Consider the following 17042-nt stretch of genomic DNA (forward strand, 5'->3'; position numbering starts at 1 on the left):
GATGACGAATTGCATGAAGATCCTTGTGATATAGGCCTTGCAGCACAAGTTGTTGAAGAAGAGCCTGTATCAAAAGTTATAGAAAATATTTGGTTTCAAAATATAAAAAAATATTTATTCATTGTTTTTATTATGAGTATAGTTATTACATTAGCGACTAATATAGTTGGAATGTACTACTTTAGGATGATAAGTACATATGTATTTTTGGTTAATATATTGGTTATTCCAATAGTGGTTTTTGTTGTAATGCCATGTATAATTTTGTTAATGATCTTGGGACTGTTTGGTTTGCAACAACTCCCATTTTTTATTCTTACTCCAGTGATAAGTTTTATTATTTATTTGGCAAAATTTTGTTCAAATTTAAGTTATATTTTTATCCCAATAACTAATATAAATCCGTTTTTTTGGTCAATTGGTTTAGCTTCTATTGTTTTTGTATTAGCAATTAAAGAGTTTTGGTGGAAGTTTTTTATAGGATTATTTGGAGTTTTAAATATTATTATCTCTCTTTTGGTTTTGCCAGTTAATCCAGATATATATGTTTTTGGGAAAAATATTATTATTAGGAATAATGATAATTTTTATATGGTAAATGGTAGGTATAATGATTTTCTTATTAAGAAAATTGGAGGAAATGTTGCATATGAACCATGTAAATCTAAAGTATGTAAATATCAAATTGATGATAAATCAATAGCAATTGCTAAAGGAAAAAAGGATTTAGATTGTAATTCTAGTAATGTAGATTTTATTTTACAAAATAACTTTCTGAAGAATTGCTCTAATAACTCTGGTAGGTTTTTATCTGGTTCAATAAATAAGATTTTTTTGAGCAATGAATAAATTTAGTTACACTTGTAAATAAATATTATTATCATTATTATTTAGTTTGTTGTACAAGAATATATTGGGTAGAAAAGTGACAACTTTAATAGCAATTCATTTTATTATAATATTCTTGCTTGTTATATCAGTATTGTTGCAGAATACAAGTAAGGGTATGATTGGTGGTGGAAGTTCTCAGGATGTGAAAAATCTTCTTTCTAAAGAAGATAGTAAAAATATTCTATCTAGAATTACAAAATTTTTAGCAATAAGTTTCTTTATTAGCAGTTTGCTATTGGCTATGCTTTCAATTTCTGGTCAAAAATCTAAAATTATAGTTACAGAAGATGATAAGGTTGAGATACCAATTGGTGAATAATCCTCTTTATTTAAATAACTGTTTATTTTTATATATTCTTATTTTTGTTGTTGCTGAATATTAATGTTTTATGAACTTGACATTAATAAATCATGAACTATATATAATTACATAAATTTTATTTATATTTTAGGAGAAGAGTATGAAATTTTTGCCATTACATGATAGGGTTTTGATTAAAAGATTGGAACCAGAACAGAAAACTGCTGGCGGTATATTGCTCCCTGATAGTGCTAAAGAAAAACCAGTTAAAGGAAAAGTTGTTGCTGTTGGAAAAGGTAGAATAAATGATAATGGTCAATTAACTCCTTTGTCAGTAAAAATTGATGATATTGTATTTTTTGCTAAATGGGGCGGTGCTGAGATTACAGTTGATAGTGAAGAATATCTTGTTCTAAAAGAAAGTGATATTATCGGAATTTGTATTTAAATAAGAGGTGAAAATATGGCTGCTAAAGATTTAATTTTTAGTACAGATGCAAGAAATAAACTATTTCAGGGAATTTCTAAATTGGCAAGAGCAGTTAGAGTTACTTTGGGCCCAAGAGGTAGAAATGTAATTATTGATAAATCATATGGCGCACCTAGAATTACTAAAGATGGTGTTACTGTAGCAAAAGAAATTGATTTGTCTGATAAATTTGAAAACATGGGTGGAAGAATAATTCGTGAAGTAGCATCTAAAACTTGTGATATGGCAGGTGATGGTACAACAACATCAACAGTTTTGGCTCATGCAATTCTTGAGAAAAGTCTTAAGGCAATTGAAACAGGTGCAAATCCTGCAGATTTGAAAAAAGGTATTGATATAGCATCTAAAAAAGTTATTGAATTCTTAAAAGATAAATCAATTGAAATTAATGACTCCAAGCAGATAAAACAGGTAGCAACTATTTCTGCTAATGGTGAAGAAGAAATTGGTAATGTAATTGCAGAAGGTTTTAAAAAGACTGGTCCAGATGGAGTTATGACAGTTGAAGATGCAAAATCTTTTGAAACTGAATTAGATGTTGTAGAAGGTATGCAGTTTGACCGTGGTTATCTTTCTCCTTATTTTGTAACTAATGCAGAGAAAATGTTGGTTGAATTGGATAACCCTTTTGTTATGATTTATGATAAAAAAATTAGCTCAATCCAGGTTATTGTTCCAATATTAGAACAGGTTATTAAAGCTGGTAATAAGGGTTTGCTTTTAATTGCAGAAGATATTGAAGGTGATGCTTTAGCTGCTTGTGTTTTGAATAAAATGCATGGTGGTTTGAAAATTTGTGCTGTAAAAGCCCCTGGTTTTGGTGATCGTCGTAAGGAAATTTTGAAAGATATTGCTATTCTATGTGATGGTCAAGTGATAAGTGATGAAATTGGTATTAAGTTAGAAAATGTTGCTCTTGCAGATTTAGGAAAATGTAAAACTGTAAAAATTACTAAAGATTCAACTACAATTATTGGCGGTTTTGGAAGTAAAGATTCAATTGATAGCAGATGTAAACAATTAAAAGCAGAAATTGCTAACCCTGAAACTTCTCAATATGATAGGGAAAAGTGCCAAGAACGTTTAGCAAAACTTTCTGGTGGTATTGCTGTAATTAGAGTTGGTGGTGCAACAGAAATAGAAGTTAAAGAACGTAAAGATCGTGTTGAAGATGCTTTAGGTGCTACTAAAGCTGCTATAAGGGAAGGTATTATTGTAGGTGGAGGAGTTGCTCTTCTTCGCGCTGTTAATATATTGAAAGATATTAAAAGCGATAATGAAGATATTAAGGCTGGTATTGATATATTCCGCTCTGCATTATTTGCTCCTGCCCGTCAAATTGCTGATAATGCTGGATTTGAAGGTATTATTGTTGCTAATAAAATTTTAGAAAACAGCAATTTCAACTTTGGTTTTGATGCTAGCGTAGGTGAGTATACTGATCTGTTTGAGAGAGGTGTTATTGATCCTATGATGGTTATTCGTGCTGGAATTGAAAATGCAGTTTCTATTTCAACATTGGCTATGCTAACTGAAGCTATGATTAGCGAGGTGGAATCCAATAATAAGCCTGGAATGCCAAATATGCCAGGAGGAATGGGTGGTATGCCTATGATGTAAGAAAATATTTTTGATTGCATTCATATATGGTCAGTAGCTTTTTACTGGCCATTTTTTTATAAACTAATATAGAAAATTTTTTGTTATTAACTTATAATTATAATGTTTCTATAGTTTTTTTGGTTCTAAAATGCTCTTAAATCGTTATTCAAATCCAGCTATGTCTAAAATTTGGCAGGATCAAAATCGTTTTGATTTATATCTAAAAATTGCAAAGTTGGTCGCAATTGTAGAGTCTGAATTGGATATTATTCCTTCTGATGCTGCAAAGATTATTAATAGTAAAGGTAGCTTCTCTCTTGAGAGAATATATGAGCTTGAGGTTGATTTAAAGCATGAAACTTTGGCATTTTTGACTAATGTTTCTGAAAATATTAATAAAGAAAATTCAGATTCTTCAAAATTTTTACATTATGGTTTAACATCATCTGATTTGATAGATACAGCTTTCTGCATTCAATTGAGAGATTCTGCACAGATAATTATTGAAAATTTAAAGTTTTTTCTTGAAATATTGAAGAAAAAGGCATTTGAACATAAATATACAATTTGCATTGGTAGAAGTCATGGTATGCATGCTGAGCCAATTACATTCGGTTTAAAGATGGCATATGCATATTCTGAATTTAATCGCCATTTGAAAAGATTAATTAATGCAAAAAAACAGGTTTCAGTATGTATGATATCAGGACCAGTAGGTAATTATTCAGGATTGACCCCAGAAGTTCAGAATTTAGTTGCAGAAAAACTTGGCTTGGATTCTGAAATTATATCTACTCAAATTATAGCTAGAGATAGATTTGCTGAATACTTTTGTGTTTTGGGTATTATTGCTTCTTCAATAGAAAGATTGGCTACAGAAATACGCCATTTACAAAGAACAGAAGTTGCTGAAGTTGCTGAAAACTTTTCTAAAAAACAAAAAGGTTCTTCAGCTATGCCTCATAAAAAGAATCCAATTTTGAGTGAGAATCTTTGCGGTTTGGCACGTGTTGTTCGCTCTGTTATAAATCCAATTTTGGAAAATATTAGCTTATGGCATGAAAGAGATATGTCACATTCTTCTGTAGAAAGATTATTGTCTCCAGAAGCAAATATATTATGCGATTTCATGATAACTCGTATAGGTAATGTTGTTTCTAATTTGGAAGTAAATGCTGAACAAATGATGAAAAATCTTAGTATTGATAATTATTCATTCTTGTCACATAAAAAATTGCTTGATCTGATTAAAAATGATGTCTCTAGAGAAGATGCTTATAAAAATATTCAGAAATATTATTTTAAATCTTTGGGAAGTGAAAATAAACTAGAAACTGATGACTTATTGCCATATATAAAGCATTTAGATTATATTTTTGGTAAGATATTTGTTGACTAAATATTGTTAATTAATTTATTATAATTTGTTCATTATTTTGGAGTTTAAAATGAAAATTGTGAATTCATTGAGGTCAGCTAAAAAACGTGATAGCTCATGTCAGGTTGTTAAACGCCGTGGAAGAATGGTAGTCATAAATAAAAAGAATCCACGTATGAAAGCTAGACAAGGTTGATTTATTTTTAACTTAAAATTTTTAGTTTTTGGTCTGTATTGAAATTCGGTTTGTAATTGATTTGTTTTTTACATCCTTCTAAGAAGAATTATGTCATTTATGTCAAATCCAGATTCTTTTGCTTCTGTTTCTGGTTTGCTTACTAGAGTTGAATTTCTGATTTTTCTTTTACTATCTTTCAAATCAATTTCTCTAATGCTGTTTACTTTGTTATCTTTGAAATTGATAACTAATATTTTACTTCCATTTAGGCTATACTCAGTCCCAATTATTCCAGTGCTTACTATGTCCTTTATATAGTACCAATTTTTTTCATCTTTGCTAGTGAATACCTTATCTTCAAAGGAGGGTGAGCCTAATATTTGTAAAATATCTCCTGGACTTTGCCCTATTTCTATCTTTTCTATTTTTTCTTTTTCAGGAATTGATCCATGCTCCTCTATCTTTGCATCTGAAATTTTGCATGGAGTAAGTAAAGCAAAAAGTAAAAAATATTTGAAAATTTTCATTCGATTTTATCCCTGTTTATAGTACATTTATAGTACTAAAAAATTTTTTTATCAAGATTTTTACTTGATTGATGATGTAATTTTGAATAAATATTATCTCAGGTATATTTTATTAATATAAAAATAAGAAGTTTAAAAGTTATGGCAGTTCCAAAAAAGAAGGTATCTAAGTCTAAACGTGATAAAAGACGTACCTTTGATAAAATGATTCCAAAAATAGTTTCATTATGTGATGTATGTAGCCAATTTAAATTACCTCATAATATGTGCAAATCATGTGGACACTATAAGGGTCATAGTTATTTAAATAACAACAAACAAGAAAAATAAATAAATGTTTAGAAAAGAGATTGTTGTTGGTGTTAATTTGGTTGGGTATCCAAAAAGCAGTGTCTTAAATGTCATTGAAGCTTTAGATAAGCTTTATGATGCCTTTCCTAGAGTTGCTAAATTTCGTATTTTGGGTACAGAAGATTATCTTGATTTGTTTTGTCCTAAAAAGAATTTAGAAATATATGAAAAGGTAAAAAATAGAGAAATTGAAAACTCTTATGAAATTAATAATAACTTCCATATGGGTGTTTTGAATTGTTTGTTTGATAGTATTGAAAATAAATCTAATATTATTCTAACTCCAGATATTGATGGTATAACAAGTAAGTTTATAAGCTCTGTTATATCTGATGAATATTCTAAGTTGGGTTATGAGTTCTATGATCTGCCTGTATTTCAGATTATTCCAACTAAGATTGGTGATGCAGTAATTTGTGGAGTCTCTGACTTTTATAATCTTACTGAAGAGAAATTTGAGCACTACTTGGGTATAGCAGCTCATGCTAGTCAGTATGTCCGCGGGGTTGTTTATCCAAGAGTTGGATTAATTGATTTATTTAGTCAGTTTAAGATTGCTTTTGATGGATCAAAGGATTTGCCTTTTATTTATAAAGGAAAAGTTTCTGGATGTGAGCTCATAGAAGGTAATGTCGATGTAGTAATTGTTCCAATGGAAATTTCTAAATTCTTGGTAGATCTGTCTGTTGGTATGGGTAGAAGCTCAATTCATCTTTTAAATGATCTCTTAAATGATATAACTTTTGGTGGTCTTATTAGATATTTTAGTGGAAATTCTTTTGATACTTTGGAAGACTATTATAGTAGAAGCTATTCTGTTAACTCTATAATGTGGAGCGGTATAAATAATTCTGTAATTGCAATTCATAATTTAGATATTTCATCTGATAATCTTTTGGATGTTGCAATGTTTTGTATGCAAATATATGGGTATGCTAGACTGATAAATAAATAAAATTTTCAATGTTTATTAAAGTTTTTCAATTTCTTTTGATTGATATTTTTTGCAAGAAAAATAAATGTGTGTGTAACCTTCTTTTTTTAGATTAATTTTAAGTTTTTCCTGTCCTGATTTACTTGATGGATATGGTAAAATTGATATTTGCATTTTATCCTTGGCTAAATTTTGAACTCTATTAAGCTCACAAACTAGATTGTTGCTGTCTCCTATTAATGCTAATTTTTGTTTATAGTTATCTTCTTTTTTATTTTGTTCTTTGATAATCTCTAAAACTCTTTCAAATCCGATTGAGATTCCACATGCTGGAGTATTTTTGATAATATTGTCATATCTTCCACCTCCAGAAATTGATCCAATATGATTTTCTACAACAATTTCAAAAACTGTTCCAGTATAGTAATTCATTCCTCTGGAAAGCAGGGGATCAAATTCTATTGAACAATTTATATTTTTAATTTTTATGTACTCTTCCAATTGATTAAATAAAGATTGCAAATCATCATTCATTTTGGGATTATTAATATAGTTTATAATGATATCTTTTTTAAAATTTGGTGAATAACTCTCAATTTCTTGCAAAACATTCTCTAATCCAATTTTATTTTTCTTATCAACAGTAATAAATAGTTTTTTGGTATCTATTTTTTCTTCACCTAGACATCTCTGGAAAACTTCATCTAATAATTTTCTATTATTGATCTTTATAATAAATTTATCATCTAATAGTTCATTTAATACTTCAGAAATTGTTGTTAACAAATCAAACTCAGCTAAAATGCTTTCAGATCCAATAATATCAATATCATATTGTGTAAATTGTCGATAACGGCCTTTTTGTGGCTTCTCCGCACGCCAAACATTTCCTATTTGAATAGTTTTGCATATTTTTGGTAATTGATCCTTGTTGTTTTGATAATATCTTATTAAAGGTACAGTTAGGTCAAATCTTAAACCTAAATCCACTAAATCTGAATCAGAAAACCCCTCCCCTGTTAGAAATTTGGAAAGCTTTTCTCCACGCTTAAGGATTTTAAAAATTAGTTTTTGATTGTCACTGTTTTCACTATTTCTTTCTAAAAATGATAGACTTTCTATTGAAGATGTCTCAATAAGATTAAAACCTCTGTTTTGATATTTTTTTAAGATATATTGTCTAATTTCTTCTCTTAAAATTGCTTCATTAGGCAAAAAATCTTTCATTCCACGGACTGGGATAAAACTGTTCATTTTAAATTTTCCTACTGAAAAGAACATAATAATATTATAACTCATAATATTGGCTATAAGCTATAATTTTATCTTTTATCTTTGACTCGCTCTTAATATTCTGTCATTTATTGCAATTCCAATTTCAATATTTGGTATAGGCGTAATTGCTATTTTAGATGAATTTTTATCATTGTCCGCTATGTGTAGGTACTCAAATAAATTTGCTGCTGCTTCAGATAATTTTCCATCTGGTGATAGATTGATATTTGCATTTGGAAATCCATCTCCAAAGGAAATTACAAATTCGTTTTGATTGAAATTTGAATCTGCATTAATTCTTAATGGCTTCTTTGTTGAATAATGCTTCAGTAATTGTCCTGGTGAAATAATATTTTTATCTGATTTTGAATCTTGGTAATTAACACTTACATTTTTGTATTTGCTGTTTTTTAGCTTATTTTCAATTTCTGTTTTGGTTATAAATCCAGGTCTTAATATCTTGATTTCATTATCTTTTATTAGGCAAATTGTTGATTCAATTCCTATTTTTTCCTCATTTTCTTTGAAATTATAACTAATAATTAGTGGTACTTTTGAGCCTAAATCATCTATTATATGCTTATTTGAAGTAGGACTTATCATTCCAGATGAATTGGCAGATGGCGCAGCAAGAGGAAACTCTATTTTTGATAAAATTTCTCTGATTATATGATGTTTTGGTATTCTGACAGCTAAGGTTTCTAATCTAGATGTTGCATGCTTTGAAATCTTATTATTGTCTTTTAACTTTAATACTAATGTAATTGGTCCAGGAGAAAAACTTTTGAATATGAATTCGGCTAGAGGTACAACTTCAGCATATTTTTTTATCTTATCAACATTAAGAAAATGACATATTAAAGGGTTATGTGCAGGTCTTTGCTTAATTTCAAATATCTTTTTTACAGCATCATCAGACTCAGCATTGGCTGCTAATCCATACACTGTTTCAGTTGGTATTGCTACTAATTTATTCTCTGTAAGTAGCTTGATTGCTGTTGATATTTCTTCTTGTAAAATACTATCATTAACCATTTTTAATTTCTTGCTAGTTAGTAATACTATCTAGCATATCAAGAGCAGTTTGAATAGTACTGATTCTTACATTATTCCTCCCTATATCACCAAACATGCATTTTCTGTTTTTAATCATAAGATTTGTTTTATTTATACATGAAAGGTAAACAAGTCCAATTGGTTTTTGCGATCTATGATCTATAGCCTCTTCTTCTTTGGGTAGCTTATCTGGTCCTGCAATTCCTGTAATACTGATTGCTATGTCAATTAAATTGCTCTTGGCTAATCCATTTGCCATTGCATATGCAACTTCCTCTGAAACAGCACCATGTTTTGCAATTAATTCAGAATTAACATTCAAATATTTAACTTTAGCTTCATTCGAATAAGATATTATCCCTTCACTATAAATATCTGAACTGCCAGGTATGGATACAATTAATCCACCTAATAACCCACCAGTGCAAGATTCTGCTGTTCCTAATTTTAATCCTAGTCTTCTGTATTTGGATATTAAATTCTTAGTTTTATCTATTAGGTCTTTGGAAAAAATATCTTGCATATTACTGGTTTGTATTAAATTGTTTTGTAAATTATAGATTTACTAAAAATAATACAATTAAAGTTGAGAAAATTGAAGAATATATTGCCGCTAGAAGATCATCAAGTATAATTCCATAAGGTTTAACTACATTATCTTCTAGATATCTAATTCCCCAAGGCTTTGTAATATCAAAGAATCTAAATAAAGCAAAATTGAATACTAAAAATAAAATATATAATCTACTATTCATATCTATTGAAATTCCTAGTAAATAGTATATCATCATCTCACTGAGATATATTGATGCTATTTGACCAAGTATTTCATCAATTATAATTTCTCTTCTGTCATACTTGGGATCATATATAATAATTGATATTAATCCAACTAAGGCAATTGTAGTAAATACAACTAATGATGTCATTAAATAAGGTCTAGTAAGATATGCAATAAATAATCCAATTAATGAACCAAATGTTCCATGCCCCATGCTTATTGGAAGATTGAGGGTACATATAAATCTGAATAAATTTTTCATTTAATTTTCCTTCTATAAAATGTTTAAATAATTCTTGAATTCTTGGAAATTATTAAAATAACTGGTAGGTGTACAGGGAATCGAACCCGGATATTCTAATTAAGAGTCAGACGCTCTAACCGTTGAGCTATACACCCATTATTTATTGCAAAAATATATTATCAGATAGTATAATTATTAAATAAGATTAAAATCAATTAAAAAATTTTCCCTCTGAAATATAAATGATATTGATTTAAATTGCCAACTAAATAATAATCAATATTGGATGGGTGGCCGAGTGGTTGAAGGCACCAGTCTTGAGTACTGGCAAAGATTCTAAGTCTTTCGTGGGTTCGAATCCTACCTCATCCACCATTGAAAAATTGAATTCTGCGTACAGATCTTATAAACCGGTGCAGTAAAATGTGCTTGATCTGTAGAGGATAAACCGGTTAAATGAGGATTAAATGGAAAAAAAAGTTGTTGATATACCTAAAGTTACAATAGATCAATTGTTTGAAGTAAGAGCGCACTTTGGTCATAGAAAATGGTATTTAAACTCTAAGATGTGTAAATACATTCATGGTGAAAAAAATGGACTTTCAATAATTGATTTGACAAGTACTGTTCCACTGTTAAATAAAGCTTTAGAAAAATTACATGAAGTTGGTAGTAAGCATGGTAAGATTCTTTTTGTAGGTACAAGGAATCATATTTCTGATATGGTAAAAGAATCTGCTGAAAGATGTGTTCAGTTTTATGTTAATAAAAGATGGCTTGGTGGTTTAATAACTAACTGGTTTACAATTAATAAGTCAATTTTGAAACTTAAAGACCTAGAAAAGGATTTTGAAGAAAAAGTTAAAGGCTATACAAAAAAAGAAATTTCTATAATTGAATCAAAAAAACAAAAGATGAAGTCTGTTCTTGATGGTATAAAGAATATGAATGGTCTTCCTGATTTGATAGTTATATTGGATATTGCAAGTTCTGGTAAGATTGCAATTCAAGAAGCAAATAATAAAGGTATCCCAGTAATTGCTTTGGTTGATACAAATTGTGACCCAACAGGTGTTGATTATCCAATTCCTGCAAATGATGACTCTGCTAAATGTGTAGCATTTATTTTGGATTTATTTGTGAAAAGTGTTCTTGCTGGTGTAAGAGATAATATTGAAACAAATAATGAGAGTTTAGGCAGTTCAATTTCTAAGACAGATGAAGATGATGATAATTTAGAAGTTACTTCCTTGGAATTGGAAAAAGAAATTATCTCATTAGAAGAAAAAGAAGAAAAATTGGATGCAGTATCTGATCAAACTGACAGCTCCAATCAAGATATTAATGAAAGTATTCAATAAATAGGGGTTTAAAATGGTTTCAATAGATCAAATTAAAGAATTAAGATCTTTAACTGGGGCTGGTATTGCTGATTGCAAAAAGGCATTATTAGTGAATGATTGTGATATAAATAAGGCTCAGCTTTGGTTACAAGCTAAAGGTATTGAAAAAGCATCTGAAAATTCTTTCAGAGAAGCTAATCAAGGTCTGATTGTTATGGAATTATCTAGTGATAATAAATATGGTTTTATGGTTGAAATTAACTCTGAAACTGATTTTTTATCTGATGGAGAATTATTCCAAGATTTATGTCAAGCAGTTGCGGTTCATGCAAGAGCTTTGAAGTCTGATTTAGAAAGTAAAATTTCTGAAGTTGCAGAAAAAGACTTACAAGATATGAGATTGTCTTCTAAAGAAAATGTAAAATTAGGTAAAGTTTGTGGTTTTGAATCTTTGGATAATTCTACCATTGGAGGATATCTGCACTCAAGAGTTAGATCTGATAATTCTGGTAAAATAGGTGCTCTGGTTGAGTTAGAAGTAGAGAAAGAAATAACTTCTGGAATTAAAGATTTAGCTAAGCATTTAGCAATGCAAGTAGTTGCACAAAAGCCTCAGTATCTTACTCTTTCTGATGTTGATAATAGTGTTATTAAAAATCTTGGAGAAATATATCAAAATGAAGCTGAAGATACAGGTAAACCTGCAAATATTGTAGAGACAATTGTTAAAAATAAAGTTGATAAATATTTGGAACAAATTGTTTTGGAAGAGCAAATATATATATTAGATGATAGTAAAAAAATTAAACAATTGATTTCTGAAGTATCTAAGTCTGAAGGTCAAAATATCAAGATTAAAAGGTATTTCAGGCTTGAGATTGCCAGGTAAGCTGGTTATGAAATATAAGCGTGTACTTTTAAAATTATCAGGTGAATTTTTAGCTGGTAGTTCAGAGAAAATTGATATTCAATTGTTAAATAGAATTGCTAATGAAATTAAAGAAATTCATGAACTGGGCATAGAGATTATGGTGCTAGTTGGTGGTGGTAATCTATTTAGAGGTACATCACTTCAAGGTATTGAACGTACAACTGCTGACCACATTGGTCTTTTATCTACAGTTATTAATGCTTTGTCTTTACAGAATATTTTAGAGCAAAAAAATGTGGATGTAAGAACAATGTCTGCTGTAGAAATGAATACATTTTGTGAGAAATTTTTGGTTAGGCGTGCACTTCGTCACTTGGAAAAAAGAAGAGTTTTAATATTTGCTGCTGGTTTAGGTATTCCTTATTTTACTACTGATACAGCTGCTGTGTTAAGAGCATCTGAAATGAAATGTGATATCCTATTAAAAGGAACTCAAGTTGATGGTGTTTATGACTCTGATCCAAAAGTTAATACTGATGCAAAGAGATTTGATCAAATTTCTGCTTCAGAAGTTCTTAGTAGAAAACTTGCAATTATGGATACAAGTGCTATTTCTCTTGCTTTGAAAAATAATTTGCCTATAGTTGTTTTTTCAGTAAAAAAAGATGGTAATTTAAAATTGGTATTACAAGGATCTAGTGATTGTACACTTATATCTTGTAAATAAAAATTAATTGGAGATTTGAATGCTTGAAAATTTGAATAATTGTATGAATAAAAGCCTTGATTCATTTAAGAAAAATCTTTCAACAATTCGTACTGGTAAGGCTTCTGTTTCAATATTAGATGGTATTATTGTTGAATGTTATGGTTCAACAATGCCCTTGAATCAGCTTAGTTCTGTTACATGTTTAGATGCTCATTGTTTATGTGTTCAAGTTTGGGATAATTCAAATGTTCAGGCAATTGAAAAAGCTATTTTGCAATCAGGTTTGGGATTAAATCCAAATGTTGATGGTGATAAGATTTTACTTCCAGTACCTCTTCTAAATGAGGATAGACGTAGGGAACTTTCTAAATTAGCTAATAAATATTCAGAAAATTGTAAGATTGCAATTAGGAATATTCGTAGGTCAGAAATAGATGTTATTAAGGAAGTGAAAAAAAATAATGATATTTCTGAAGATGATTTTAATAAGCTGCTGAAAGAAATTCAGAAAGTTACAGATTTGATTATTGAGAAGATTGATTCAATTTTGGCAGAAAAAGAAAAAGAAATTATGAATATATAGAGGTTATGATAATATATTAATATATTTTATAGCTTAAGATAGATAGGTAATAATTATAAATTTTTTACTAATATTGTTTAAATTATTAATTTTGATTATTTATTGTTTTTAATATTTAATTATAAATTTTAATTTGTATATAAAATTTATATCTGGGATTATTTTTAAGGTCATTTATGTACAGATCATGTGTTGGAGTAATGCTATTTAATAAAAGAGGAAAAATTTTTGTAGGTAAAAGAATAAATGTTTTAGGAAAATTTAGCTGGCAAATGCCTCAAGGTGGAATAAAGTCCAGAGAGTCATATGTTGCAGCAGCATTAAGAGAGCTTAAAGAAGAAACAAGTATAACAAGTATTAAGATAGTGGCAAAGTTGAATAAGTGGATTTATTATGATTTACCTGAAGAATATAAAAAAAGTTTCTACAATAGTATATATAAGGGACAATGTCAAAAATGGGTTTTATTGTTTTTTACAGGTAATAATAGTGAGATAAATATTAAAACAGAATATCAAGAGTTTTCTCAATGGAAATGGGTTGATGTTGATACAGTTTTGTCCTCAATAATAGATTTCAAATCTAATACCTATAAGGAGGTATTTAGGGAATTGACACCAATTATAGATAAATATATTAGCTCAATTAAAGAAGGAAAAGATAAAAATGACTAATTATGATAATGATAATGTATTTTCACAAATTATAGATGGTAAACTTCCATGCAGAAAAGTCTATGAAGATGATTTTATTCTATCATTTTATGATATTAATCCTCAGGCAAAAATACATGTTATAGTTATACCAAAGAAAAAAGTTGTTGATTATTTTGATTTTCTAGATAAAGGAACAGAAAAAGAAATATATAATTTTAATCTTGGTATATATAAGATAATTCAATTGCTTGGGATTAAAAACTTTAAATTATTATTTAATAATGGCTCTGGTGCTGGTCAAGAAGTTTTTCATACACATGCTCATATAATTAGCAATGATGATATTAACTCAGAAAATTAATTTTTAGAATTAGGAAATTTTATCATGTCATCTATTGTTTTATTTCCCAATAGCATTTTGAGAGAAAAATCTAGTCTTATAGATTTTAATACTGATAATATTAAAAAAATTGTAGATGATATGTCAAAAGCAATATCAAAAGCAGGCGGTATTGGGTTGGCTGCTGTACAGATAGGTATTTTGAAACGCATTTTTATTGTAAGATTAGAAGAACAAAATAATTTATCTGTTTTTATTAACCCTGAGATTATACAATTTTCTGAGGAAAAAACTGAATATAGAGAAGGCTGTTTGTCTATACCTGATATATTTGCTAATACTGATATTCGTAGCAAAAATATAAAAATTAGGTATTGTGATATTGATAATAATGTTCAAATTTCTGAAGCATCTGATTTATTGTCTATTTGTATACAACATGAAATGGATCATTTGAATGGTGTTTTGTTTATTGATTACTTGAGTCAGATTAAGAAAGAAAGATTATTAAATAAATACTTTAAAAACTTGGAAAAAAAATTAAATAGAGAAATAACTATAGAGGCCATTTAGGTCTGATTTTGCAGTTTAATAAGGAATATTTTCCCATTTTTAGGTACTGCATTCCTGTCCAGGCAATCATTGCAGCATTGTCTGTACAATAATTTATTGGAGGTGCTGAGAATTGCATTTTGTTTTTTTCTGCAGTTTCCTCCAATGCAGATCTGATTTTTTTATTCGCTGCAACACCTCCAATAAGTGTTAGATTTTTGAGATTTAATTCTTTTGTAATTTTAATGGCATGATTAATTTTTCTCGTAATAATTTTAATTATTGTTGATTGAAATGATGCACATAAATCTTTTTTGTCCTGTATTGATATCTCTGATAGCGAATTTATTATTTTTTTGAAAGCACTTTTGAGTCCAGAAAATGAGAAATTACAATTTTTTTGAGATAACATTGGCTCTGGTAATACAAACTTGTTAGGGTTGCCTTCCAGCGCATATTGTTCAACAATCTTGCCATTAAATTCAGGTAGTTCAAGTATTTTAGCAACTTTGTCAAATGATTCTCCTGCTGCATCATCTAATGTTGATCCTAATACTTCATAGTTTCCAATTTTGTGTACTAAAACAATTTGGGTATGACCACCTGATATTAATAAAGATAGATATGGTGGATTAATGTTGTTTGTTAGTTGTACTGTAAGTAGATGACCCTCTAAATGATTGACTGCATAAAAAGGTTTTTTGAGTATAATAGATAAAGTTTTTGCAGCTGTTAATCCTACAATTAATCCACCTGATAACCCCGGTCCAGCTGTTGCACAAATCCCATCTATATCAGAAAATTTTATGTTTGCTTCAGAAACTGCTAAAGATATTACTTTGTCAATTGCTTCTAGATGATTCCTGGCTGCAATTTCTGGAACAACCCCTCCATAAATTTTGCACAACTCAACTTGAGAAAATATTATATTAGATAATACTTCCTTTTTATCTGAAACAATGCTTGCAGAAGTATCATCACAGCTGGTTTCTATTCCTAATATGTTGTACATTTTATTAAATTCTTATATATCTTGATCTATAGATTATTATAATACATTGTATTTAGATAAAAAAGTTGATAGTGGAATTAAAAAAAATTTTTTAAAAGTGATTTATTATGAGTATTTTATTTATTTTGTCCTACTTATTGCTTATAGATGGTTCTAGATATAATGTTGAATTTAGTTCCATTGATGGTGATACATTAATAGCAAAAAGAGATACTGGACAAAAGTTTAAAATTAGATTATTTGGTATTGATGCTCCAGAATTAAATCAATTTTGTTTAGATAAAAAGGATAATAAATTTCCTTGCGGTATTGAATCTAAGGAATATCTAGATATTTTGATTTCTGGTAAAGATATTCTATGTGTTGAAGGTTTTAATAAAGATAAATATGGTAGAATTTTGGCTACTTGTTATTCTGATCAGAAAAATATTAATATGGAAATGGTTAAGGGTGGTTATGCCTTTATATATGGTCATTCTGTATATAAGAAATATCAAAATGAAGCTTGTGAAAGTAGCATAAATATTTGGAAAGGTAAAGTTGTGATTCCTCAAGATTATAGGAAAAGAATTTTAAACTATAAAAATATTCCTTGTAATAAAAATATGTATATTTAGTTAATATAAGTATATTATCAGCAATTTATATTAAAATTTTACTAAATTTAATATTATTGTAATAAAATTTTATTAAAATACCTGACTTATTGAAATTAATTAAAAGGTGGTGTTTTTCATGAAAAAAAATATTTTTATTTTTTATAATTTTATTTTGTACTATTCATTTTCTATAATTTGCAGCAATTCAGCTTATAGTAGTGATTTTGTTTTTAATAGATTTGGTCAAGAAAGTGGTTCTAATTTTTTTGTTGAATTTTCATTTTTATCTTGTCCTTTTGATATAAAAGGTCATTTAGATAATGATAATTTAACTCAAACAGAAGAAAATTTTTCAGAAGTTAAAAAAAT

The 17042-nt window shown here is 28.5% G+C and overlaps 1 protein-coding gene and 2 non-coding genes across 3 annotated transcripts; 2 read left to right on the plus strand and 1 right to left on the minus strand.

Annotated features, from left to right (window-relative positions):
• The first annotated feature begins 1655 nt into the window (after window positions 1–1655).
• Window positions 1656–3302, plus strand: LOC130549149 (chaperonin GroEL-like). The gene has a single exon (XM_057326336.1). The coding sequence runs from the start codon at window positions 1656–1658 to the stop codon at window positions 3300–3302; it is 1647 nt and encodes a 548-aa protein (XP_057182319.1).
• A 6789-nt stretch (window positions 3303–10091) lies between these two features.
• Window positions 10092–10163, minus strand: trnak-cuu (transfer RNA lysine (anticodon CUU)). The gene has a single exon. It is a non-coding gene; the product is annotated as a tRNA-Lys (tRNA).
• A 129-nt stretch (window positions 10164–10292) lies between these two features.
• trnas-uga (transfer RNA serine (anticodon UGA)) lies at window positions 10293–10380 on the plus strand. Its single transcript has one exon. It is a non-coding gene; the product is annotated as a tRNA-Ser (tRNA).
• The last annotated feature ends 6662 nt before the right edge of the window (window positions 10381–17042 follow it).

Source organism: Triplophysa rosa, linkage group LG25 (assembly GCF_024868665.1).
Source record: "Triplophysa rosa linkage group LG25, Trosa_1v2, whole genome shotgun sequence".
In the NCBI taxonomy this organism is placed as follows: domain Eukaryota; kingdom Metazoa; phylum Chordata; class Actinopteri; order Cypriniformes; family Nemacheilidae; genus Triplophysa; species Triplophysa rosa.

Bases quoted from the DNA above. Each gene is read 5' to 3' on its own strand.
- LOC130549149 (XM_057326336.1), top strand. From the start codon at position 1,656: ATGGCTGCTAAAGATTTAATTTTTAGTACAGATGCAAGAAATAAACTA.